This window comes from Diorhabda carinulata, chromosome 8 (genome assembly GCF_026250575.1).
Source record: "Diorhabda carinulata isolate Delta chromosome 8, icDioCari1.1, whole genome shotgun sequence".
Classification (NCBI taxonomy): Eukaryota; Metazoa; Arthropoda; class Insecta; order Coleoptera; family Chrysomelidae; genus Diorhabda; species Diorhabda carinulata.
In genome coordinates, this window is record NC_079467.1 from 2,245,226 (window position 1) to 2,271,864 (window position 26,639).

The window sequence follows — 26,639 nt, forward strand, 5'->3', positions numbered from 1 at the left end:
GAAAAAGTTCAACTTTGAGAAAAAATTTACCTCAATACTAAGCTGTAGAAATAAATGGAATCTTAACACCATACGATAAATGAACAGAATTAGTATACGGACAGATCTGGAATAGAAGTGAACGGACTCAGAGTCAAATACTCTGAAAGCCTACGTAACACCACCAAGCAGAAATTTATGGAATTGAAAAATGAGTTCAGTTCAATCAAAAGAGGAACTATCGCAAACAGGAGACCACCATCCTGTCCGATAATCAAGCAGCCATTGGATCTTTAAGCTCCAATATCATAAAATCCAAACTCGTTTGGAATTGCCAAGAAAAATGAAAAGAGCTAGGCAACGCAACTTCTCACACTGACTAAAATTCACGAATTACACTTCGATTTGGTTGACTACCCACCGTATTCACCAGATCTATCCTCCAGCGACTTTTTCCTGTTTCTCAACCTCATAGTTTCACTTGCGGAAGAGAAATTTTCATAAGACGGGGACGTTATCACTCAGGTAAACGCCTATTTTGAGGAGAAAGACAGCATCTAATATTTGGAAGTGTTAAAGAAGACTTTAAAGGAGACGAAGACTATGTTGGAAAATGAAAATAACAAAAAAATTACTGCTCCATCGAAAAGGACCGTTTGTTGTTGGTTTGCTGAATTTAAACGTAACCTTATTACCGATAATGGTGAGCATTCTGGTGGTTACTACAGAAAACATCAAAAAAGTCCACAAATTGGTTATATCTATCAGAAGGCAGTGTGTTTACAATTATGCATGAACATTTTTCCATGATAAAGCTTTTTTCAAAGTGGGTGCCGCGTTTACTCACAATCGATCAAAAGCAACAACCTATCGATGATTCAGAACAGTGCTTGGTCATGTCAAGTTTATGGCTTCAGTATTTTGTGATGGGAATGGAATATTGTTCATCGCATATGTCCAAAAGGAAGATGCAATCAACAGCAAATACTACATAGAGTTGTTGGATCGTTTGAATGCATAAATCAAGGAAATGTATGATGATATGTAGAAGAAAAAACCACTGTTTCACTAAGACAATGCACCCGTTCATAAATTGTTGTCAATGATGGTTACATTGAACGAATTGCTTCATCATCCACCGTATAGTCCATATCTAGCCTCCCTTCTACAAGTACGGCATCGAGAAGTTAGAGAAGCGTTGCAATGATTATATTGCTCTTGTAGGAGATTGCATTGGTGAATCAAATCGATTTTTAGCAAAAAAATTTGTTTTTCTTAGTTAGTCACACGATTTATTGCGTGATGTGTTATTATATTTTAATATTTGACAACAGAATAATACCAAATTATATGATGATGATATATATATTATTTTTATTTTCAGAAAGTGCGCGTTACTGGAAGTTCCAAGGTTATGTTTTTATAGAATGAATATAGGAGAAACTGACGACTGGTACAACATATCTCAAATATGCCGGAATAGGGTAAGGCATAATCATTATTATTTCAATAAAGATAAAAATACATTGATCTTTGTTTATTTTTAGATAATTGCAGTCTGTGATTTTTTAAATTATCTCAAATATATAGAAGGAGGTTTAGTGAAAAGTTCTGGTAAGATTTTTATTATTTATTATCTAAATATATAGCAAATTCAAAGTCGAGTAGAGAAATCGAGTTATAAAATATAACTTATAATAATTCACTTATCACCATCACTTAACTAACTAATAATTTATTTAAATTCTTTGGTTACTTTCTATTTCAGTCTGCTCACTAGGACTATTTATTATAAACTAACTAAACTGCGTTAAACAAACTCTTTATATATCCGAAAAGAATTCTCAAAACTTTTATAAAATAGAGAAACAAAACAAATAAATAGATCTTCCTAGAAATTATTCAAAAGAAACAATGTAAATAAACCGCCTGCTATAATAAAAACTTATACAGAACAAACATCAAACGGATTCCGTGTTCGTCGAATTTTAGAATTCCAACACATCTAGGCAGGACCGGCTTCAAGACGGTGACGTCTTCGTAACAATATTATATAAATATTAAATAGTTTTCATATTTTAAAATTAGTAGATGACTGAAATTTTCTTTGATCTTATTAAATTATAAAGTTGAAATTTTATTGATAACAAATGTAATTTAAATACCTGTGAGCTAATTTTACAAGTCAATAGGGCGAGAAATATGAATAGCCCACATGTGGTAAATCTATAAATCTGCCAAATGAAAGTAATCTATCCATATTTTAATTAATGGTTTGTTGATTTCAGCGCACGACATCTATTGGGAGATCGTACGATTAAGGAAGAATATGTGTCTCGCACGACTAGGTCTCGTTTTATCATGAAATCCTCGTTGTCGCTAGTACTCCGAAGACGTGCCAAATTATTTTTATAGTTTGTTGTAGATCTGATAATTTTATCTAAACCAAAGATTATCGTTAGTTGATAAAAACAAGCAACTATTTCGTAGATACTATTTCAAATAGAGCTAGTAAACAGTTTTTTAATGTTAGCTGTTTAAAATGTACCGTTAATACTTAGAAGATGGTAAATTTCAATGCAGCAAAATGGATAATATGACATAGAGTTTCTCAAACTGTTTTCCTAGTAAACCACTTGTAGTGATGTCAGTGGACGATGAAAATTTACAGGGACTCCTGTCAAATCTTCCCTTGATCCCCAGGGGTTCTTCTAGACCATTTTGGGATCACTAATCTAACATGACAGTAAAAAAGGAGATTGATAAATAAATTTATACATTGGAGTACAGACAATTTATTCATAATTCCCATGGTTGGTTTATAATTATTGTCATTAACAAGAAACCTTTTTTTAGCAATTTTTTCCACAATAAACAATTGTCTGGGAATTTTTTCTTATATTCAGAACGATTTTTATCAGTATGATGAAGTAGTTGCTAGTTTATTAAACGAAAAATAATTAATATCATTTTAATTTAGGCTTTCGAAAAAAATGTGGATTGTTGTAGAATAAATTATATTTTAAAACAGTATCTATTTTTTCACCTTACCCGCCTCCCAAAAACCCTATAATACACACATCTCCAAAAGTCTTGCCCCCCCCTGGAAACTTTCAAGCTTGTTTGTATAGAGCTCATTTTTTGTTCCTCAATTTTGGGGCACCTTAATAAATCATATGACATAACTGAAAACAGACTTGGTTTCAATGGTGAGGGGTCATAACCCCCAAAACTGTCTTACTTTTAGAAAAAAATTTTTATAAGCATCATAGCTTTGACAGTTTGAGCAAAGTGCTTAAATTAAAGGAAGATCACTAAGCAGTCGACATAACACAGAAAAGTGACATCATACAAAAAATAAAGCTTCCTGCATTCTTATTTCACCTATTTGTGGAAAACTTGTAATTTGAACGAAACAAATCTATCAATTTCCTGCAAAATAATTCAAGTTACAATTTTTTACAAATGGAAGAAAAAGGGAGGCACTGAATTATGTTGTATGTATGTTTTGCTACAGTTAGAGTTAAATCAAATACATCTGACAATCTAGAATTATTTTTATTTACAAATAGAAGAGAAAAAAATATTAGGTAATTATCTAGATTAGGTTACACCCTCCATCTATATATTAGTGTATCAAAATATATAAAAGAAGTCAAAACGCCAAATTTTCATGTTTTGAAAAAATTATAAAAAAACAAATTTTAAATCTGAGGAGATCTGAAATCCAGAACATTTAGGAACAAAAATATATCAAAAGGTGTGAGAAATTTGAGAAATAATTTTTTAGTTATTCCAAATATTGTAACCCTCCTTTCAAGAACAATGAAAGGATGATGGACAAACCTACATCTGTAAATCAGTCCAAACTCCATCAGTACCAATGAAATAAGACCCTTTACCCTAAGGAAATGCTGAATAGAGATATTAATTTTTTAATGAATAAATAGAAACACTATAATCACATATATTACTGATTTCCACTTAATCTACATCAAGAAACCTAACTTCACTTATCATCTTCAAAATCAGCAGGATTCTTCAACATTAACCTATGATGTTCTTTCTCTACTTGATCATAAACTAGGTATCCTATTCCAAGTGCTGAAAATATGTAATTATTATTAAATTGAATGAAAAAGTTCTTTTGTTGAGTATTATTTGAACCAACTATTGCAAATCTCATACTCAAATAAATTATTCGGATTATTTATACAACATTCATAACACGATATTATCAATCTTATGAAATTATATTGAAAATAAAAACTAATATTAGTAGATACAGTATTTTTTAAACTTACGAGGAACAACATATATGATTTGGTCTAAAATTCTTCGGATGGTATTTGGAATTCCATGTGATATCCATCCCGCAAAAGATTTTTGCTCAAAATGGGAAATTTTATAAGTAACAATTCCTCTAAGTTTAAACAATTCTCCAAATCCATGACCCATGGTTATTCTAAAAAGATGTAAAGTTATGTAACAATCATTAATAAATATATGAGTTACAATTATATTTTATTTAAGTATCTACTATAGTGGAACAATGATTATTAATAATATTGGTGTAAAACTTACCCGTATTAAAAGAACTAATTATTACTGGGATAATAATGGACTTTAATGATACTTAACCACCAAATATACCATACAATTATTATAGTTGCGTTCGGTAATGCTGTCAGCCGAATAGAGGGAGCACAGAGCGATTTATATCACGTGATCATAGGTTGTACAGATTGATGGTGATAATTGCCGAACTGTAAACGAATAAGCAACAAAACTCAACCCAAGATTGGGTTGGTCATAACCTAGGACACTTCCACAAGGACTACTTCCATTAACCCCACACAATCCACGTCACAAATTACAGAAAGTGTACAGCCATCATATGAAAGCTTTCACCTTGGTTATATCGTCAAGAACAATGGTCATATTAAGTACAAGTCATATTTTTTCTAGTCTTTTGAGTTGATATATTGCTAAGCTTTAGAGTCCGTTTCTATAGAGCAATTGGTAAGCATTGAAATGTCAAACGAAACGTCAAAAGTAAAAACAAATTTAAGAGCTCTCTTTCAAGATTCGGAGCAAAGAGATCTTATTCAGTTTGCTCAAAAATGTATATAATCGAACCGAAATCGACATAAAGTGGATGGTCGAACAATATCTAACAAGCAAAGTACTCAGTTGTAGGTAGCCGAACGCAGTATATACTAATCATTAATCATAGATCAGTCGGATCACCGAAAGAAAGTATTGACTTCAGCGCCTCATTATGTTACCGTTTGTTCATAGAACTTAAATACTGAGGTTGATATAAAGTAGCGTAAAGGACCAAAACAAAAGGTAGAAGATTTTGGCAATCTAACCTTATTTTGGTTAAGTGACATGTGAATGTATATAATCTTTGTGAATGTATCTGTATGAGGAAACTGATAGTTTGATTATTTTTTTCTGTTCGTAATTAAAATTAACTATACTTTTGAACAAAAAAGGGAATAAGTACCCTATCTAAACAACATACCAAAAATGTCATGCTGCAACTATTCATATATTAAGAGAAAAGTATAAAATAGGAGAGAAAACATAAATTTCATTATGATACTTCTAAATAATCATAAAATTTCTAACAGAATTGTTGCATCACACAAAATGTACTTACCTATAGTAAAAAGACAGATTCACAAAGAATATTTTCCGTCTGCAAAGAAAAGAGTGTTTTTACCTAATCCACAAAAACAAAAACAGACCATTACAATTAAAAAGACCCACTCCCCTCGGGTAGAAACAGTTTGCGCTTTCCGTAAAAATAAACTAAACATTCAAATGTTGTCAAAACCAATTTATGACCAAGTTTTCATTGAGGGGTACAAAGACAGTAGTATATCGAAAATCATTCAAAGTTGCCAAGAAGACCTGAAGAAACGTCAAATGGTAAATAGTGATAGTGATTTTCAACGAGACGTTGATTATAAAATCCCCCCTTTAAATGGAAAGAATATAATTGAACATTTTCAAAATATTGGGGAGGAACAAGCAAAACCCTACAGAGATTTAATTCTATCATTGCTTGAGTATACTCCACTTCCTCCAGATCAGTGGAAAATGCAATCAGGATGGACTAGGTATGTGCCTGAGTGTGAACCACAAGCAGTACATTACCCATTAGAAGAAGCTTTAGTATTTGATGTTGAGGTATCTTTTTTTTCTTCATATCTAAATATATGATAGTTTTTATCACATTGTGGGTTCACAGGTTTGTATGATGGCGGGAAAATTACCTACTCTAGCAACAGCAGTTAGCAGCAAAGCTTGGTATGGTTGGGTCAACCCAGCTGTAATTGATGGTATAACTAGACCTACGACTTCCCATCAATACACAATAGAATCTCTCCTGCCTTTAGAAAGCGAATCTCATGATACAGGTTTAAAATTGACAGATCATCAAATGAAACCAAAGGTTGTAATTGGTCATAATGTTTCATTCGATAGAGCTAGAATTAAGGAGCAGTATTGGTTGAATAAAACAGGTACTAGATTTGTAGATACCATGAGTCTTCATATATGTGTAGGGGGATTAACCAGTTATCAAAGAACAGTGAGTATTATTATTCTAATGTTTTTCTTAATCACATAAACTGTTTTTAATGGTGGGGTGAATTTATACACACTTACTTAATTTATTTATACACTAAACTATGCTTATAATTAAACTATTCACTAAGTTATCGTAAATTGTAAAACCACATAATGCCAAAAATTTCAAATTTTTGCTATTGGAACAATTGATTCAAGTCACATTTATGTTTAAAATCACGTAACTCCTATAAAATTAGTTTTAGAATAAAAAGAAAATTACAAATTACCTAACTCTTAGGAGGAAATATTTCTTTTTGCAAACCTTCTATCTCTAGAGGCTTCATTGGTCCACGTGGTTTGTGAGAAGCAGCAGGTGTTTTTGTTTTATCTGAAAATAAATAATAAAAATTTGAAAGTTTGTAGGAAAACATTTCTCGTTACTATGATTTAAAGGGTTGGACTACTAACCAATAGCTCAAGGAAAAAACAGACAATATTCGAAAACGAATTTTTCTCGATAATTCGGATTCTACAATATAAACAAACAAAAAAGTCTGCTTACAAATCGATTCTGAAAAAACAGTCACAACAAACAGTTTATGAGAAACAAGTGCCTCTTTATAACTGTTCTTGGAAATTTATAACCAACGCGTCCACCAAATTTTAGATTCTAGTAACATAATCGAACAGGACAGGCTTCTCGTTCCATGTCGAGGACGAGCTCGTATCATTTTGAATATTTTCATTTTATGTAAATTGAATAGAAATTTGGTCATTGTAATACTGAACTGCATTTGATTAAATAATGTGTAGTGATATAGACAATGATTATCAAATATAAATAGTTTTGAGTCAATTACATTTTGCGTTAATTAAATTTTTAAATAAATATCTCAATAATTGTGTTACTAGGTATTGAAATCACAAAAATTTACAGAAGAAGATGACAATTGGAAACATTTGAGCTCTCTGAATAATTTAGTGGATGTGTACAAATTATATTGTGGAAAAACTATTAAGAAAGAATCAAGGGATTTATTTGTGGAAGGAACTATGTCAAACATTAGAGATAATTTTCAAAAAGTTATGGATTACTGTTCGAAAGATGTAATAGCCACTTATGAAATTTTAGCGAAATTATTTCCTCTATTCTTGGAAAGATTTCCACATCCGGTTACATTTGCAGGTAAAATTTTATTACTCTTTTCAATATTTATGAGACTATACTTTCGAAACTATGAAGATTTGAACATTTCAATGGTATAATTTTATTTATATATATTTATCAAAGACAGTTAAAACATGGAAGAAAACTTAGAAACAAAGTTACCTCAAGAAAGCAAACGGGTAGGAACAATAAACAACAGACATACAGTCATCAGACCAACAGTATTTTATACAAACAAAGCTTGGGTGTTAAATGAAATAAATTGGATATATGGAAATTACTTAGGAGGATATTAGGAAGGATAAAAGAAGATCAAACTAGGAAATGAAGAACTGATCCAAATGACTTGGATGGCTGGGATAATTGGAAAGATTGCTGGAAAGAAAATTACTGATATAAGTATGGTAGGGACACGATAAAGTAAATGACATCCAAAAAGAGATGAAATGAAGAGGCACAAGAAGATCTAATGAAGGAAGGAGTGGAGAGCTGGAAAGCCAAGTTAAAAAATAGAAAAGAAAGGAAAAAACATATTATGGAACTAGATGGAGAATGTGGAGCACAATATATATATATATATATATATATATATATATATATATATATATATATATATATATATATGTATATGATTTGAATATGGTATAGTTTGGAATTCATTATGTTTAAGTTACTGGTTTTCTTTGAATCAAAAATATGTGCCACAACTGAATGATTTATTCAACCTTTAATGTTTATCATTGTCGATTTTTTGCAGCCTCATTCATTATAAATTTTCAGTATGAATATATTTTTATCAATCTACATGATATGATCTTTACAATACTCTTCATTCAGTCAAAATCAACTGTAGTCTCAAAATGTAATTCCAGTTCATTTAAAACTTCAGTAAATTTGGGGGTTATGTTGAAAAATTTAGGAATATATTTATTGGCACTAAATGTTGATTTCTTGAAGAACTGAAAAATTTTTTTACTTCTTTGAACGATTGCCTCAGTTCCTCTAGAATTACAAAAGTTATTTTGTGGTACTACAGTAATTAATTATATTCAAAAATTTTTGAACGACTTGTTGATTTGAAAAAATGGAAGGAAAAAGAAAATAATAAATTGTTCGTTATGAATTGAATTTTTGTACCTACTTTATCATTAAATTTTTAAATTTCAGTACCAATTTTTTGTGTTTTCTTTAACTCTTTACTACCGTTGTGCGGTCACCTTGATGGTAGTTGGGGGTTAAAGAAAACTCAAAAAATTGGTACTGAAATTGAAAAATTGAATGAGATAGTAGTTTAGTAGGAAATTCAATATATAACCATCAATTCATTATGTTCCCATCAACATCAACTATATGGATGACGTCCAGTTGTCGTATCTGACTGCTAGATGGCGCTCGCGTCACAGGGGGCAAAAAATGCAACCCGCATGACTAGAGAGCCGCCCCAATAATTATCTAACACATTTAGTGAAAATGTTGATTAGATTAGTTTTGCTGGACCTATAAATGAATTAATTTTCAGGTATGCTAGAGCTGAGTGTAGCTTACCTTCCCGTAAATTCTAATTGGCCCAGATACATAGAGGAATCAGAACAAGCCTACGAAGATCTAGAACATGAAGGGAAAATTCTACTTGCCAATCGAGCTAATCAAGCCTGTCAGCTATTACATAATGACAAATATAAAGAAGATCTATGGATGTGGGATCAAGATTGGACAGTGAAAGATATCAAAATGAGAAATATTACAAAAAAGAAGAAATTAAAGAAAGCAGTGGAAAAAGAGAATAAATTAATAAAAAATAATGAGGATGATGAGGAAGAAGACGCTTTGGAAGTTAAATTTCAAGAATTAAGCAGTACCAAAGAAAATCTATCAACTGTTAAAACATTGTTGCCAGGTTATCCAAATTGGTACAGAAAATTATGTCAAAAACCTGATGCTCATTGGATTCCAGGACCAAATTTGATAAGTACTTCAATGCAGATAACCCCAAAATTATTATGTTTAACTTGGGAAGGATATCCTCTACATTACTTGAGAGATAAAGGATGGGGATTTTTAGTACCGTTCACTGATGACATTGAAATTGAAAGGAAACTACCTTTGAAACAATTATTAGAAAAATGTCCTTTATTGACGGATAAAGGTGGTACGAGTAGTCCAGAAATTCAAAATTTGTGCCAACAAGTACAGGAAAACTTATCAAAAAGGCAATACTACAACAGACTTAAAAAAGATAAAACCGATGGATTGTATAAAGGAGCCGGAATATGGTGTAATACAGAAGTAGAAGACTGTTGTTGGTTTTTCAAATTACCCCATAAAGATGGACCGGCTTACAACGTGGGCAATCCATTAGCTAAAGATTTTTTGAATAAATTTTCAGAAAACGTGTTAGTAGGTGATAATGAAAGCGCCGAAAAAGTATTGGAAATAGCCAAGAAGTTGTCTTATTGGAGAAATAATAGAAACCGAATATTAGATCAGATGGTTGTTTGGTTAAGTGAAGATAGTTTACCCAAATCGTTAAGGACTAAAGGTGAGTCTAAGAATTGGGTAAAATAATAAAAAAAAATTTTAGTGTTCTATCCTGCGGATCTAGATGGTCATACAACATACACAGCTTCATGCTTTGTTTGCTTACCACTACCTGTAACCAAACCTGAACATCGTTATTCAATCAGTAAGGCTGAGCTACCAAAACGATTCTTCAAAGAGTCGCCTTGCTCTGGATCCTCATCAGAGAGATCTTTACCTATAAAACTTTAACCAAAATGTAATCACTGGAAATAACACTGTTATAGTGTCTTAACTGGAGCTTAGGCAACTGTCAATTCTCAATTTACCACACAATGTCCTGCACGGTCGCCAAAATGAGAGAATTCACTATCGAATTAATTGAGACAAATCGGGAGACAAAATGACAAAAACGAAACAAAACATTTTTGTGAAACTGTTTCTAAAGTGTATAATATATAACAATGTATATTGTCGATACGTCAAGGTGACACACTTAATTAAATAGCTGTTTACTTATTTAATAACCCGGTTCCCAACTACCCCAATAACCTTAATCATTCTTTTCTCGACAAAAGTGCTTGGAAGATAATTTTTTGCAAGAGTTGCTACTTAAGTTTTGAGACATGGCAACAATGACGCGATTATGTCAAATTTGACACTGTCATAATAAAATTTGGCGTTTTTAATGTCAAGGGACATAACGTGAAATTAAGGCATACTTAGACATCAATTCCAATTCAATATTACTTGAAAATTTGGTTGTCAAAAAGATTTGTTCGCGTCAAGGGCGGATCCAGGGTCTTGACAAAGGGGGGGTCATTTGTATTAGGACGAGTCCTTCCCCAAAGACATGGCATTTTAAACCTTTACCCACAAAATATTAGTAAAATACGTTGTTTTTGACATTCATATTAATTAGTTTCTATCAGATTCTTCAACTTCTTAGTCTTTAATTTCCTGAGCATTTTATTTTTGTTTTATTAGGTATTGTTATGATATTCGAAATATTTGGGGGTATTGGCTTCTTTTATCCACGGTGTAAAATAATTCGTACTTTTACATATTCCTACTTACGCCCTTTTATAAGAAACAAAAAACCAAGTTAATTAATCAGGGTTCAGGGTGGGTCATGACCCCAACGTTCTCTCCCCTGGATCCGCGCTTGGTTCGCGTTGGATATAATGAGAATCGTTGAAAAAAGCTCAAAGTGCCTCAAAAGGATCATGGATTTGTGCATATGAAACAAAAACCGACTGTATGGATCTTGCCAAATCCAACACGAAGCACTTTGCCTGTTTTTTTGGAATAACTGGACAAGTCGCCACCTAACCTAACCAGCATTTATTTCCCAAAAGTGTTAGAAGAAATCTGGAAATTTATCGCAGGAGACGATTCATTCTCTACCAAGACAATGTGAGCTGTCACACAGTCAAAACATCGAATTGATGGAACATCCACCGTACACTCTTTGTTCGGTACCTAATGCTCTCTTTTTATTCCCGCAGATTAAAAATAAATCATCTTTAGTAACTTTTTTGCTACACCTAATATGGTTGTTTGATTTTTTCAATTATACATTTGTTTCAGGTTACGTTTTGGGGGCGATTCTTCCACAAGTTGTAGTATGTGGTACCTTAACTCGAAGAGCTGTCGAACCTACATGGATGACAGCATCTAATGCTCAATCCGAAAGAATAGGATCCGAATTACGAGCTATGGTACAAGCGCCTCCCGGTTATAATATTGTAGGTGCCGATGTAGATTCGCAAGAACTTTGGATAGCTTCAGTAATCGGAGACGCGCATTACGCAAAGATGCACGGCGCGACGCCTTTCGGTTGGATGACTTTAAGCGGAAATAAATCAGCTGGTACCGATATGCATAGCGTTACAGCTAAAGCTATAGGAATAAGCAGAGATCACGCTAAAGTTATCAATTATGCTAGAATATACGGAGCAGGACAAAATTTCGCCGAGCGATTATTGAAACAGTTTAATCCAACTATGTCAGATAGTGAAGCGAGGAATAAAGCACAGAAAATGTTCGCACTGACAAAGGGAAAGAAACTTTATTATTTGAAACCCGAATACGTGCTCGACTTCGCCGATCAGCCGTATTCGAAATGGGAAGCGTTCGAGGTAGCTAAAGTTTGTGGTAAAACGGTAGATAAGATGTTTCATAAATCCAAATGGATCGGGGGTACAGAATCGGCGATGTTCAATCGATTGGAAGAAATAGCGAATAACGACCAGCCTGCTACCCCGTTCTTACACGGCAGATTGAGCCGGGCGCTCGAGCCTAGACCATCGTCGGAAGATGCTTATTTACCTACTCGTGTAAACTGGGTGGTGCAAAGCGGAGCAGCGGATTTTTTACATCTCATGCTAGTCTGTATGAGATGGATAACCGGAGACAAAACGCGATTCTGCTTAAGTTTCCATGATGAAATAAGATATCTAGTACCAGAAGAGTACAAATACCAAACAGCTCTAGCTTTACACACCACAAATTTATTAACGAGATCTTTTTGTTCTGTACAACTTGGTTTGCACGATTTACCTCAATCCGTCGCTTTTTTTTCGTCAGTCGAAGTTGATAAAGTTCTGAGAAAGGAATCTAAACAGGATTGTGTAACTCCCTCTAATCCTCACGGCTTAAGTAAAGGTTACGGCATACCGAATGGGGTAGCTTTAGATATTTATGAAACTATAGATAGAGCCGGTGGAAGATTTTCGAGTTGGTATAGTAGATTTAAAAAGGGTTAATGTGTACTAAAAATTTCACCAACAAATCTGTGATAAAGTTACTTTATGTTGAAATATAAAACATATAAGTTGAAAATTTGTTTTTAGTCTATTCCATTCGATGAGAGATTGTGCAGTATCACCCTCATTTTGGATTATGCTATTGTACTAACTCGTCCACGATATGGACCGTGAGGTCGGTATTGTTCGGTTATAATGGAAAACTAAAATTTGGTGAATACGTCGGTTAGCGGCGATTTATTTATATTGTTAGAAATATCGTTTTTCAAAGTTGAAATTAGGTCCTCAATGTCGAAATGTTCTCGTCCATTATAGTAGAAATCGACGAGTTCAAGGTGTAAGATACGTCTTTGATTTCTGTCACTTTCCAGTGCCACTTTGAGTCTTTATACTGATTCACTTTTCTTACCGGACGTTTCCAACTCGCGATTCTCTAGTTCTGCTTTTATTCCATTATTTTAAGGTCACTAAGTCTCTTAGCCATGTTTATGTCACTATTTAATTACAATAATTCTCACCTGATTCAAACTTAATGTAATTTCACATCCAGATAGTTGATCGCTAACATCAATTACTTTTGTATAGTTATATTTCTATGCTAGCGACTAAATTTCAAAAAAAATTATCTAAAATTTTAGTTTATAATCTTTATTTTTTAATCCGTGTTATGCAAACTTGGCAACAATGTGACATGTCTATCATATTTTTTTAAAAACTTAGCGTAAAAGCCATTTAGTACCTTTACATTAACATTCATAATTACACCGTTGACGCGCGTTTCGATAACCAAGTTATCGCCTTCAGAGACCGAACGCGAACTGAAACTTATCTAATTCATCATACACTTAAACTAAATTTCCTGAACCAGGAACTTATCTCGCGCGAAAGAATTCTAGTGGGAAAATCCACTTCAGCGGGAAAATTTTACATTTAAATCATCTAATAAACTATTAAGTTGATTGTAAAAGGTAGTCAATCCTTTTACAAGAATCCACAAAAATTTCTTTTTTTCCGATTCATGTTGTACCATTCTAATTGCGTCTCACAAGATAAATTGTTCTTAAACCACTTTTCAAGTCATACAAATTACAATCAGTAGCTGGGGAGCACAAATGGAGAATATGACAGATGTCGTCTAAACTATTGCGGCTGTTGCATTGACGTACCTGTGCATTAGGTACCTGTGATTATGATTGGACGGTCGGATTAAGACTTAAAGCAGTTAACCTCGAGCCAAAAAGTCGGCTATGGTCCTAAATCAACCCAAGCCCATCGAATCTGTCTGGATGGTTTGGGCGGACATTTCAATGGATGCAAAAACCGAGTTGGTTTTTATTGAAACTGGTGGTTAGAGCGGGGGATTTAACGGTGAACCAATACATAGTTCCCTACCTCCAATGCAGCACAATGCCAGTCCAAATACTACAGATTGTTCGACTTATTTTATCGAATTGAAATAAAACTAAAAGTTGCCACATCGACAGTTTTGACGGGATACTTCCGTCGGTATCTTCACAAAATGAAGAAAGTACAAACACCTGAGAATACGTATTGTGGAAACGACTCAGATGACGGCGAACGCACGTTCTTCGTGTGTAACCACTGGAGGGGTTTAAGAGAGGAGGTAGAGAAGAATGTCGGCAGCATAAATCCTGATAATATCATCCAGATGATGCTGCACAAGGTAGAATGTTGGCTACTGATTGCTACCTATACGGAGAGACAAAATACAGTTGCCATATCGAACTACATAATTTACCCGAATCGGCAACTTACATTTGAATAATAAATACTTTAATATTCATAATTTGATAACATAAAATATTCCGAAAATTTGTTCAGTTTTTCTAAATAATATTCTTTGGAAATCCTGCACCAGACACGAAATCACACCTCGAAACGACGTTCATTGTGATCAAGAAGAAGAGGCAGACCGAGAAATACTCGGAGAAACGAAATAGAGGAGGACATAAGAGCATTTAATATAGAGAACTGGAGAGCAAAATGCCGGAACCGAAAGGAATGGAAAATAATAACAAAAACTGCCAAGACGAACGATAAATTGTAAAGAAAACAAAAAGAGAAAACTAGGAGTAATTCAACTAAAAAAAAAAGGATTTTAAAGCGCTATAAGCGATAGCCGTTGAAAGGCCTGATAATGATAATGATGATGAATCTATACGACGAAATTCAAACTCCACTTAAGAATAAAATATATGCTAAGAGCTATTTTGTTAATCAAATTGTGTCCTTTCAATCTCTCTGTGGTATCTGAAGCTTTTCACATTGCACTTAGAATTCTATGACTTGTGCACTTTGATACTCTTGTTGAGTTTAGTCCTTCCGCAAATGGAAATGTCTTTCTTGATTATTCATAAATGTTCTAATTCGAGTTCTAATCGTTTCACACCACATTTCACAAGATTTTTATTATCGCTACTACTTAAGTTGAATTTTTTCGATCTTCAAGTCGAAAACTTCTTGTCGGTGCCATTTTCTTATCTAGAATTAGTGATTTCTGATGAGTTTAATGTTGGTATTTGTATTCTCCACAGTTAAATGAATCAATTGATTTGTATTAAATTCATTCATATATAAGAAATTCATTAAAATATATCTGTTGAATAATAAAACATATATTGAGTAAACATAAATTTGAAAAGTTTCTTCAAACTACCAAGATGCAAGGAAATTAATTCATTGACGAATGAGGGCTATTTTCTCGGTGTCTTAACATTCTTATAATATTTTCACCCTGATTAATATCGTTAAAAAGTGCTGTACGATCAAAGTTTCGGAATTCCTGCTTATCTCCTAACACGGCTTGTGCAGGCAACTTTTCAGTACCTAACCAAACTAATCCGTGTTGGAAAAAAGTTAATATAAATTCTGAAAATTCTTCTAATGTTTTAATCCAAGCCTCCAGACATGGAGTAAATTCAAAACTAAAGTTCGTTTGATTCATTTCGTTTTTGTAAAGTATTATAAAGTCACTGAATCTCTCCACGAATTTATTCATGTCGGTTTCTTTCATCCATAAGAATATATCTACGACATTAGCCACGTAAGTTAAATTATGATAATCGTCATTCTCTTTGGTATGATCCTTTATGATGCCAATTTGCTTCGCAATCGGTTCTAGAAAAATATCTTCCTCTTGTGCATGTATAGGTTTTTTGTATTTTTGCAGTATTTGCATTAAGTTGACTTCCAGTTTCAACAAAATATTCACTAAAGAGCTCTGATCTTTTAAAACACCACCGATTGAATTGGAAGTTGATAGATAATCGGCGAATGGTCCTTTATAAATATTTCGTAAATAATCAGTCACGTTCATAATTTTGAATGACATTAAATCTAACAAATTGTCAGTTTCAAACATATATCATTGTCGATATTTTGGAAGTACGTTGATTCATGTCAATCAAAATTTTCACTAGAGCTACATCACTTTGAAGATAAGTTACATTAAAAATACATCTAATTTTATCAATTCTGGTTCAATCCTTAACTGATATTGTAATTTATAATAACAATAACGATATGGGAGGGTTAAAATTTTCCTATCTATTCCTCATAATACATGGTGTTTCAAAAAAGGCGATCTCGTCTCTAGGATAGATAGGAAACGTATCCGTTTTATCGATAGGGTCTCATTTACGCGACAAAAAATTCTCAATTCACATAATATTTAGTAATCAATAATAATAATAATTAATAAATTTATCGATACTTCATACCAACATCGGTTATTTATCACTAATTTTCAAATCAAAATATTCCGAAAACATTACACAGTGTTTGGTGTGAAATTAAATGATGTTTAAGTTGACTTGACATTTTGGTTAAGAAATTTAATATTGCAAAAGTTATGTTCAATATTAGTTGGTACGAACGTTGTATCTAGAGCCCTCTATGAGAATCAGATATAAAAATAAATTCATTCTGAGCAAACTCCAAATATTTTTAAGATTTTCTATCTGTCCTAGAGAGGGAATCACCTTTTTTGAAACACCCTGTAGAAAAATCAAAACATCTAATGAAACTTACATATTGAATTGAATTGTTACAATAACAAAATTGGTTTTAAGTATGACTTATAGATGATGGAACACAAAAGGTCCACCTTTTTTGAGTTTCTAAAAACAATATAAAAAAAATTGAGTTTGTATAATTGAAAAAATCGAGACGTGAATATTATTATGTTCCGTGATTTATAAGTAGTTCAAAACTGGCCTTATGAAGAATAATGAGCCTTCAGGACTGTCATTTACTGTTGCTAGCCCACTTAAATCCGTAGCTCTGTACTTATAAATCTTCAAATAAATGTACATGGGATAGTTAATAGATAATTTTTTATGAAAAGTCTATCTGCAAGTAAGTGCAGCGATTAATGTGATATGTGTCAGTAGATAAAACTTGGATGCGTAATTATTATTCATATACAAAAATACAGCTGAAATAATGGATTCCATCCAAGGAATCTGCTACCACGAGAGCTCTTGTAAAACCATAGGTCTAGATTAGGAGATTAGGATAGGTTGGTATGGGAAACCTTGAAAAATTGGAAACTCTCCGGGCTAAGTAAAAGTGAATATATAAAAATATATTATATTGGATAATAGAATATTTATTCCACAGTTTATCATTAAAAAGTAACTTTCCCATGAAATCACTTTCATACAAGGATAGTCCCAGAAGTACTTGACCTGACCTAGAGATGGCGGTAGTTATTTGAAAAATACCATCATATTAGAAAGTACACAATCTATACACTATTAGATTCAAGTTTGTAGACACAACTTTGTTTAGTATTTGTTTGGCAGCCATCAATAGTTAACGTTTTCAGTGAATTTGTAAACATGGAAAAAATTTGGTCATCGTTATACTATACTTTTAATTATTAGGCATTAGCCCAACTAATATAATAGATGAACTAGATTCCACTCTAGGTGAGACTGCTCCTTCGTTTTTAACAGTAAATTATTGAGTCGTTGAGTATAAACGACCTACGAAGACCAGCATTGCAGTAGTCGACCAAATGAGGTGACGACTGCAGAAATGTTGAAGGAAATCCACAAAGCGTACGTTGAATAGTGCGGTACATCGCATTTTAACTGGAAATCCGAACATGAGAAACAAGTACGGCGTTTGCTCACAATGGAGCAGTGTCGTTTCTATCGAAGAGTTGATGTCGAACCTATTGAACATCGCTGGGAAAAGTGTGTGGAGCTAGAAGAAGATTACATTGAAAAATAAATATATTTTTTTCCAAAATTTTTGTGTTTTCTTTGTTGGACCAACTACTTCAAAAGTTAAATGTTTTAAAATTTTAAACAAACTTGAATGGCGAATGGAAATCGTGATAGCAGTAGGTCAAAAGTACCATCCCTTAAAACGTCAATTAGTCGAAAGAAAAGGGAAATTCGTTTTCCATAAACTGTAGAGAATAATACAAGTGGAAACAGTAAAAGTAGTTCAAATGTACCACCCCTTAAAACGCAATTAATCGAATGAAAAGGGAAATTCGTTTTCCATAAACTGTAGAGAATAAAACAAGTGGAAACAGTAAAAGTAGTTCAAATGTACCACCCCTTAAAACGCAATTAATCGAATGAAAAGGGAAATTCGTTTTCCATAAACTGTAGAGAATAAAACAAGTGAAAACAATTAGAGTAGTTCAAATGTACCACCCCTTAAAACGTCAATTAATCGAAAGAAAAGGGAAATTCGTTTTCCATAAACTGTAGAGAATAATACAAGTGGAAACAGTAAGAGTAGTTCAAATGTACCACCCCTTAAAACGCAATTAATCGAAAGAAAAGGGAAATTCGTTTTCCATAAACTGTAGAGAATAATACAAGTGGAAACAGTAAGAGTAGTTCAAATGTACCACCCCTTAAAACGCAATTAATCGAAAGAAAAGGGAAATTCGTTTTCCATAAACTGTAGAGAATAAAACAAGTGGAAACAGTAAGAGTAGTTCAAATGTACCACCCCTTAAAACGTCAATTAATCGAAAGAAAAGGGAAATTCGTTTTCCATAAACTGTAGAGAATAAAACAAGTGAAAACAATTAGAGTAGTTCAAATGTACCACCCCTTAAAACGTCAATTAATCGAAAGAAAAGGGAAATTCGTTTTCCATAAACTGTAGAGAATAAAACAAGTGAAAACAATTAGAGTAGTTCAAATGTACCACCCCTTAAAACGTCAATTAATCGAAAGAAAAGGGAAATTCGTTTTCCATAAACTGTAGAGAATAAAACAAGTGAAAACAATTAGAGTAGTTCAAATGTACCACCCCTTAAAACGTCAATTAATCGAAAGAAAAGGGAAATTCGTTTTCCATAAACTGTAGAGAATAATACAAGTGGAAACAGTAAGAGTAGTTCAAATGTATCACCCCTTAAAACGCAATTAATCGAAAGAAAAGGGAAATTCGTTTTCCATAAACTGTAGAGAATAAAACAAGTGGAAACAGTAAGAGTAGTTCAAATGTACCACCCCTTAAAACGCAATTAATCGAAAGAAAAGGGAAATTCGTTTTCCATAAACTGTAGAGAATAAAACAAGTGGAAACAGTAAAAGTAGTTCAAATGTACCATACCTCTAAACATCGGTTATTTAAAAGAAAACAAAATTTGCAAGGAATTTCAAATAAACTTTAATGGCGAATAGAAATGGTGCATGCTCCGGGAGCATGACACTATATTAGTCGCATATTTCCTACAGGGGGCTATTGACATCGTTTTTTCTGATTCTGGTAGTACTATTAGTTACATTAAACACTTAAATCAAAATTTTTGTCCGCAATCTCGGCCTTGTACTTTGTTTCGGTATCTAGAATATCTCAAATTGCCTTTTTCCATCACTTATAGTTGTAATAATACAAAGCCACAATTTTATAATTGTTAGTTCAATTGTTTTATTCAGGGAAATGGTGTTGGTTTTCTGGACTCATTGATTGTCATTCACATGTCGGGAGCATGGCACATTTTCAAAAAAAAAATTAGATCGCTACGAGTACAAACCATGGAAAAACATGACATGGAAATTATTTCCGTGCGAACAGCAGCTCCCAACTCCCAACTTAATTCGAAATAAATTGTTAGTTTATGAACCAAAGAGGTCAAATATTCTATAGCCATTATCCATTCAATCAATCACAAGATCTCTCATCTTAATTTAAATTTGCATCAGGTGGTGAAATTTTAGTTTATTAGTAATCAGCAGAACTTCGGATTATTCGTATCTATTAACGGACGGTTGCTATTGGTGTAGTATATTTTAATGGTCTAATACGAGGATGGTCCCAGAAGTAGCTGGCCCAACAAATATATTTAAAAAAATATATTTATTCTTCAAAGTACTCTTCTTTTAACTCCATAATAAGAATCGTCAAGCTCCTCAAAATAGCCATCAACTGCCGACATCACCTCTTCGTTGTTGGAAAATATTTGCCAAAAATTCTGGAGACGGAAAATAATCCGAGTGAGCTAAATCTGGCGAATAAGGTGCATGAGGTAACAAATTTTGGCCGGATGTATGAGCTTGATGAAGCAACTCACTGTTTATAGTTTATATAGAAAATAATCCCACGCATATCCCAAAAAAACCGACGCCATGACCTTTCCTCCAGATGGAATGGTATTTGCCTTCTTTGGAGTTGTTCTCCCTTTTCAGTCCATTGTTTTGTCATTCTCTTCATTCGAGTGTGAGGTGATGGACCCACAATTAATCCATGGTTATGAAACTGCTCTAAAATTCCGTTTCATTTCTGTGAAACATAACCACTCGATGAAAATATGTTCACGACGCTATTTCTGGTCTTCGCATGTCGGAACAGTCTCACCCAGAGTAGAATCTGGTTCATATATTGGATGGGCTAAGTCCATCTAAATAAAATTTTTGTATCACATAACCATGACCAATTTTTTCTTTGTTCACAAATTCATTAAAAACGTTCACTATTGATGGCTACCAAACGTATACTAAACAACGTCGTGGCGTCTTCAAACTTGAAGCATATACTGTATAGATTATGTATTTTTGAAGCAACTATCGCCATCTCTATGTCAGGTCAGGTACTTTTGCGACCATCCTTGTATAGACAATACTAATTTTATCAGGACTTCATGGAAAGTTATTATTATCATTCAATCAACTTAACTTCATCGAGAGTGTCTTCAAACTGTTTGGTTTAAGAAAAGGTTTCTATGGGGAGTAAACAGAATTGATAATTTATATCTGATAGAAATAAAATGAATATCAATATTTGTTATTCGATGTTATATTAGAAAAGATATCAGAAGCATTGTATTTTCTTTTATTATCCGTAATTTATAATTAATGTGACGATGTTTCTTGTTATTTCGTCTAACTATTCCAAGTACTAAGAGTGCGGCAGCAGGCAATCTCAAAAGACCCGTGATCGCGGAATTGCAAAATTTTTTATATAAATCCACAGCTATTAATTAGAGGAACAAAATGCACTCGGTAAGCGTCGATTTATTTGACGGAAAGTATGATAAAAAAATAATTATTTAAAAAAAAAGGAAAAACGTATGAAAAAAAGTCGGCTTACCAATTTTTTCCAGCCGTAAGGGTCCGGTTTACCTATTTAAAGGGTGAGATTTGGGGATAAAATTTCCCCATCATTCCGGAAAACTTTTTTTTCTTTAATTTGCTTATTTAATTTAAAAATATCGTGGTATGCGTGCCTAAAACGGCCGGAAATATCGTGCATACCAGTTTTATTGTATACGGACTCGATTCTCATCAATGACAATAAGCCTTCAACTACATCATTTCACTCTGTACTAAATATTTTCTGCAAAAATACTGTCATATCATATCATTACCCTTAATTATAATGTCTTTGCAAGATTTGAATTATTTTTGAAGTTCTTTGCAAGTACGAGTGACAAAGAAGAATTTTATAAAGGCATGATGAATTTTAATTCTAGTAACATTCCACCGTGCTGGAAAGCCTTATCACAAAAAATTTTACGCACAATATTCGTGAATAAAGTGTGGCAAAATGTTACGGAACCAAAATGTATTTCACATGATCCAACCGAATGTGGATGGTAATTCAGGGAAAATCATAAACTCGAACCTTTGTGGTATAACGACCCAGCGGCACCAATAAAAGTTGAAGAGTCAACATGAAAATAATGAAGAATGTGACGAATCAGATGATGAAAAACATTAAAATTTTGATGATGTAGCTTAGATGAATGATAATAATTATCTTCTGCTTTAGTATAAACAATTGTTTATTGTATTATCATAAATTAATAAATTGATACGATATTTTAATGAACTGAGATAAAAATGAACTAGAAAAACATTCCTATATCTCCTTCGATTCTATTTATCCTTTTACAACTTTAAATTTAAGATATTAATTACATTTTTTATTGTTAAATCGACGCTTATTATAGAGTGCATTGATGTAATTGAAGGCTTATTGCCATTGACGAGAATCGAGTCCGTATACAATAAAACTGGTATGCACGATATTTCCGGCCGTTTTAGGCACGCATACCACGATATTTTTAAATTAAATAAGCAAATTAAAGGAAAAAAAGTTTTTTCCGAATGATGGGGAAATTTTATCCCCAAATCACACCCTTTGAATAGGTAAGCCGGGCCCTTCCGGCTGGAAAAAATTGTTAAGCCGATTTTTTTTCATTAATTCACAAAATTTCCTATTGAATAGACGGGTTTTTGTCGAAATCCCCGATGACGGGAAAACATTTTTGCTTTTTTTTGAATAATTATTTTTTTTTATCATACTTTCGACCTAATAAATCGACGCTTACCGAGTGCATTTTGTTCCTCTAATTAATAGCTGACGATTTATATAAAAAAATTTTCAATTCCGCGAACACGGGTCTTTTGAGATTGTCGGCTCCCGGACTATAACATTTTACATAAATCTGATAAATTTATTTCAATACTCATATAAAAAAATGTTTCCATTGTTGAGTAAATATAGGGAAAATTATATTTAGTGTTTATTAAATATTATTTGAGGGAAATGCTTTGTCTTGGTAGTGTTGCTTTTGTCATTTTGTGAATAACCGTACTTGTTCTTTCCTTTCTATACATGTTATAACCGTCTATTCAACATCCATTTCGTCCTCACCTCTATCATTAGTCACTCATTTTAGTTTGATGTCCTAGATGCCCTTCTTATTGCGTGCAAATCTGTAGCATGCATTAACGTGCTTTTGGTCGTACTTTGTTTGCCTATCTCTGTATCCCATAGAATTCCATTAAGTGCTTTTATTATCTGTTTTGCCTTTTTCATCCACGATTTTATTTCGGCGGCATACGTCTCTTTTTTATTGAAATTTACGCCCTAATATCTACAGTCAGTTACGTAAATAATATTCCGAAAGTCTTCTACCTGACGCCATGACATATTAGAGGCTGTTTGCTCTAAAAGTAGCTATATGAACACGGATGATATTGAACGTTCGAAACTATCATTTACTATAACTATTCAAGAAACAATTAATCCAATCCAGGGGTTCCAAACTCTTTTTTTTTTATAGACCACTATCAAAATTTCGCGAAGATTGAATCTAAATTTGCGTTGTTGTCGAACTTCAGCCACGAACTAAAAGTTTTCGACGAACAAAGATAAGAATTGATAGCTTCATATAGTCCCAGAGCTGGCTACATAAAAGAACAATCAGTACATCGTCAAACAGCAGTTCTCGCACTCTGTACAGGTCGGATATGAAAATGCCAGCAGGTTTTTCCAGACGAAAAAATAGGCTGGAAAGCCTCATATGGTACACGAGTGAAAACTTTTGGATCGTGGGGTCCGAACCTCATGAACTTTTTTTCAAAATGTCTGGGAACAGTTGTATATCTTTGCAAAAATTCTTTCATTAATGTTTATCGGTTCATTGTGCCCCAAGAAACTTTCGGCACTTTCGGTCACTTCTTGCGAGGATTTTCCGACCTCCAAGACTTACTGGCGTTATAACAGCGTTATTATTTGAGGTTTGGACCCCTTGATCCAAGAGTTCTCACTCGTGTACCACATGAGGTTTTCCAGCCTGGGACAACCGGCTGGAATTTTCATATGCAACCTATACAGAGTGCCAGAAATGCCCTTTGGTGATGTACTAATTACGAGCCCCCCGTTTCCAATCTCACTATTATGTTATAATCAATCTTCTTCTAAGAGCACTAAAACTTTTTGCGACAAGACATGATGAAGGAAACGCAATTTTCCACAATCCAAGGTATTTCTACCAGCGGTCAAAATGTTTGATATCATCTTTTAAAAATGAGCTTAAGCTCTTCATTATATAGATTGATGAACCTTGGTGGTATTTCCATCGACAGATCTGATTTCAAAATCCTCATGTAGAGTAATCATATCTTGCGTCAATGTCAATATGAAGGCATTCTACCTGCGACAATGCGTTCTCATTGAATTATCTCTATTCAGCTATAAAATGTGGGCGAAGCCGCAACGGGTATTGCTAGTTTTACATATAAATCAAAGAGTCGACGAAATTTTTGTTAAAAATTCTACTGATGATACTCGATTTGTAACCAGTAGACTTCCTTAACGAGCAATTAGTCTAGTCTGTAGGTGACATTTCTCTCATGACTAATGGCTGTATTTCGTATCCCCATTAATTAAGATCATCAGTGTTGTTGGAGTATTCTCATTAAACAAATTTTGTTTTAATTATGCTGAGAACTGACATTGTGCACCTTACGTGCTAATGGAAACCCTCTACATTCTTTTGAAATATTCCAAACAAAGTCTTCCACTTCTCTTCGTGTACAGTAATCAGACCAACCCTTGCACGTTCCATTATCGCCCCCGTTCGTCCTTCTTCGCTTATATTAAATCCCACAGTCATTCGACTATCTTCCTCACTGTTCTCAGTGTGTCGTTGAAAGCGTCACGATGCACCCGTCGGCGTCGGGACTTGTCCGGGCATGGCTGCTTTCGGCGCTCGTTGTGCACGTTGCCGTTGCTGGCAATCCTGACGCTAAAAGACTTTATGATGACCTCTTATCTAATTACAACAAACTTGTTAGGCCCGTTGTCAATACTTCGGATGTTCTGCGTGTGTGTATCAAGCTCAAACTCAGTCAGCTAATTGACGTGGTAAGCTCCAAACTTTTTTTATATAGAACAGAAACATCGTGCTTCAATTCACCTCAAACATAATCCAACATTTTCATTCAATTAATGACGTTGGAAAAATTTTTTTGCTGAGATGAGTTATTATGTAACAAGATGAAATAAATATTTATGTAGTTTCGGTATTATTACGTAACAATAATAAAAGACAGATCTAATTTCATTCAAGCTGATATTTTGAGTACTATTTACATCAAATGCTTTATTCAATGACTATAAAAAGTTGATGCATGTACGACAAACCTAAAATAATAATTTGTATTCAAAATCCCTATTAGCATTAATCGAATGTGTAGAATGCTCAGAATTAAATATTCTTATAGAATACAAAACGTTTACAGCTTAGAAAGCACTTTATAGTAAATTTCCATTCTTGCGAAATGTGGGAACAGATTTAATTTCAATTGGTAAATGATTGTGCATTTTTCTCGCATTGTACAGTATTGAACATGAAATTGGTCGATAAATATCATGCTCCGCAAGCTGACAGGTATACAATGATCTTTCTGAAAAAGGAGAGTCTGGCCAAGAACTAACGAGGAAGTGGATAAGTTCAGTTCTTTGGAAACTGATGTCAACGCAATACAAGAGGAACTTAATTTTTTAGATAAGGCGGCAATATGTAACTTCAAGGAATTGTCCACAACAAGAATTTTATAGATTCAACGACGTCAAAGGTGATGTTTCTAATAAAAAAGGCGGCAATGTATTTCTATAGAAACATTGAGACACAGAAAATTAGAATCACTAGATGTGGTCCTATGAAGGCCTTGAGATCAGGGTTGTTTCAAGAGAAACTAGTATCGCCTGCAAATAGACATATTTTACAAAATAGGGCCTAGTACGAAGCCTTGTGGCACTCCATTCTATTGGATTGCGAGAAGACATCGTTGTATCAACTCTTACAAGCTGACTTCTCTAAGGTATGACTCAAACCATGCGAGAGGTTTTTCCCTTGGAACCGTAGTACTGCAAATATCATGATTAAAACAATCGAAAGCCTTAGAGAAATCACAAAAAGTTGTTGCAGTGGAGTGATGGGTGTTTAAACTAGAGTAGACAAAAACCCAATTTATTTTTAAACAGAAATAATAAAAGCCTCTTTTTCACCAATTTTTCTATTACCCTAGATAACGTAGGAAGGAGTGAAATTGGGTGATGATTCGATACTTGATTTTTTCCGAAAAATTAGCCGCTTCAAACATGGAGAGCGCCTTAATCAAGATATTTTTTTTTTCAATTTAATCTCAAATTTACAATCAACTCAAAAAAATACAGAGTAATAAGTAAATGATATGGTTTCTTGCTAAATGACTTGATGCGGGCACCATCCATTGATGGGTCTCCGTAGATCATTCTATGAAGTCTTCTGGCCAGCGTCTTTTCAATCTTCTCTGTTCCAATGGATCAGTGTGAAGCTTGGATATCAATGG

The 26,639-nt window shown here is 33.4% G+C and overlaps 5 protein-coding genes across 5 annotated transcripts in view; 3 read left to right on the forward strand and 2 right to left on the reverse strand.

The window, feature by feature from the left end:
• The window catches only part of LOC130897479 (guanine nucleotide exchange factor for Rab-3A-like), a 64,358-nt gene extending 61,351 nt beyond the window's left edge, over window positions 1-3,007 (forward strand). Inside the window, exons 7-9 of the mRNA XM_057806358.1 lie at window positions 1,364-1,463; window positions 1,527-1,593; window positions 2,268-3,007. Of these exons, the coding sequence (XP_057662341.1) occupies window positions 1,364-1,463; window positions 1,527-1,593; window positions 2,268-2,344 (244 nt within the window). The 3' untranslated portion in view covers window positions 2,345-3,007. The remainder of the gene's footprint in view (window positions 1-1,363; window positions 1,464-1,526; window positions 1,594-2,267) is intronic.
• An 891-nt stretch (window positions 3,008-3,898) lies between these two features.
• Window positions 3,899-4,857, reverse strand: LOC130897482 (cytochrome b-c1 complex subunit 8-like). The gene is made up of 3 exons (XM_057806363.1): window positions 4,564-4,857; window positions 4,284-4,444; window positions 3,899-4,083 (listed from the first exon to the last, which is right to left on the reverse strand). The coding sequence occupies exons 2-3, from the start codon at window positions 4,435-4,437 to the stop codon at window positions 3,989-3,991; spliced, it is 249 nt and encodes an 82-aa protein (XP_057662346.1). The 5' UTR covers window positions 4,438-4,444; window positions 4,564-4,857; the 3' UTR covers window positions 3,899-3,988.
• A 417-nt stretch (window positions 4,858-5,274) lies between these two features.
• Window positions 5,275-13,093, forward strand: LOC130897313 (DNA polymerase subunit gamma-1, mitochondrial). The gene is made up of 5 exons (XM_057806094.1): window positions 5,275-6,180; window positions 6,242-6,583; window positions 7,477-7,750; window positions 9,252-10,271; window positions 11,840-13,093. Exons 1-5 carry the CDS (start codon window positions 5,584-5,586, stop codon window positions 13,015-13,017), a joined length of 3,411 nt encoding a protein of 1,136 aa, XP_057662077.1. The 5' UTR covers window positions 5,275-5,583; the 3' UTR covers window positions 13,018-13,093.
• Window positions 13,094-15,709: 2,616 nt separating this feature from the next.
• Window positions 15,710-16,399, reverse strand: LOC130897406 (uncharacterized). Its single transcript, XM_057806243.1, has one exon. The coding sequence runs from the start codon at window positions 16,397-16,399 to the stop codon at window positions 15,710-15,712; it is 690 nt and encodes a 229-aa protein (XP_057662226.1).
• Window positions 16,400-24,920: 8,521 nt separating this feature from the next.
• Window positions 24,921-26,639, forward strand: part of LOC130896999 (acetylcholine receptor subunit alpha-like) — a 177,622-nt gene continuing 175,903 nt past the window's right edge. Inside the window, exon 1 of the mRNA XM_057805457.1 lies at window positions 24,921-25,170. Coding sequence (XP_057661440.1) covers window positions 24,967-25,170 — 204 coding nt within the window. The 5' untranslated portion in view covers window positions 24,921-24,966. The remainder of the gene's footprint in view (window positions 25,171-26,639) is intronic.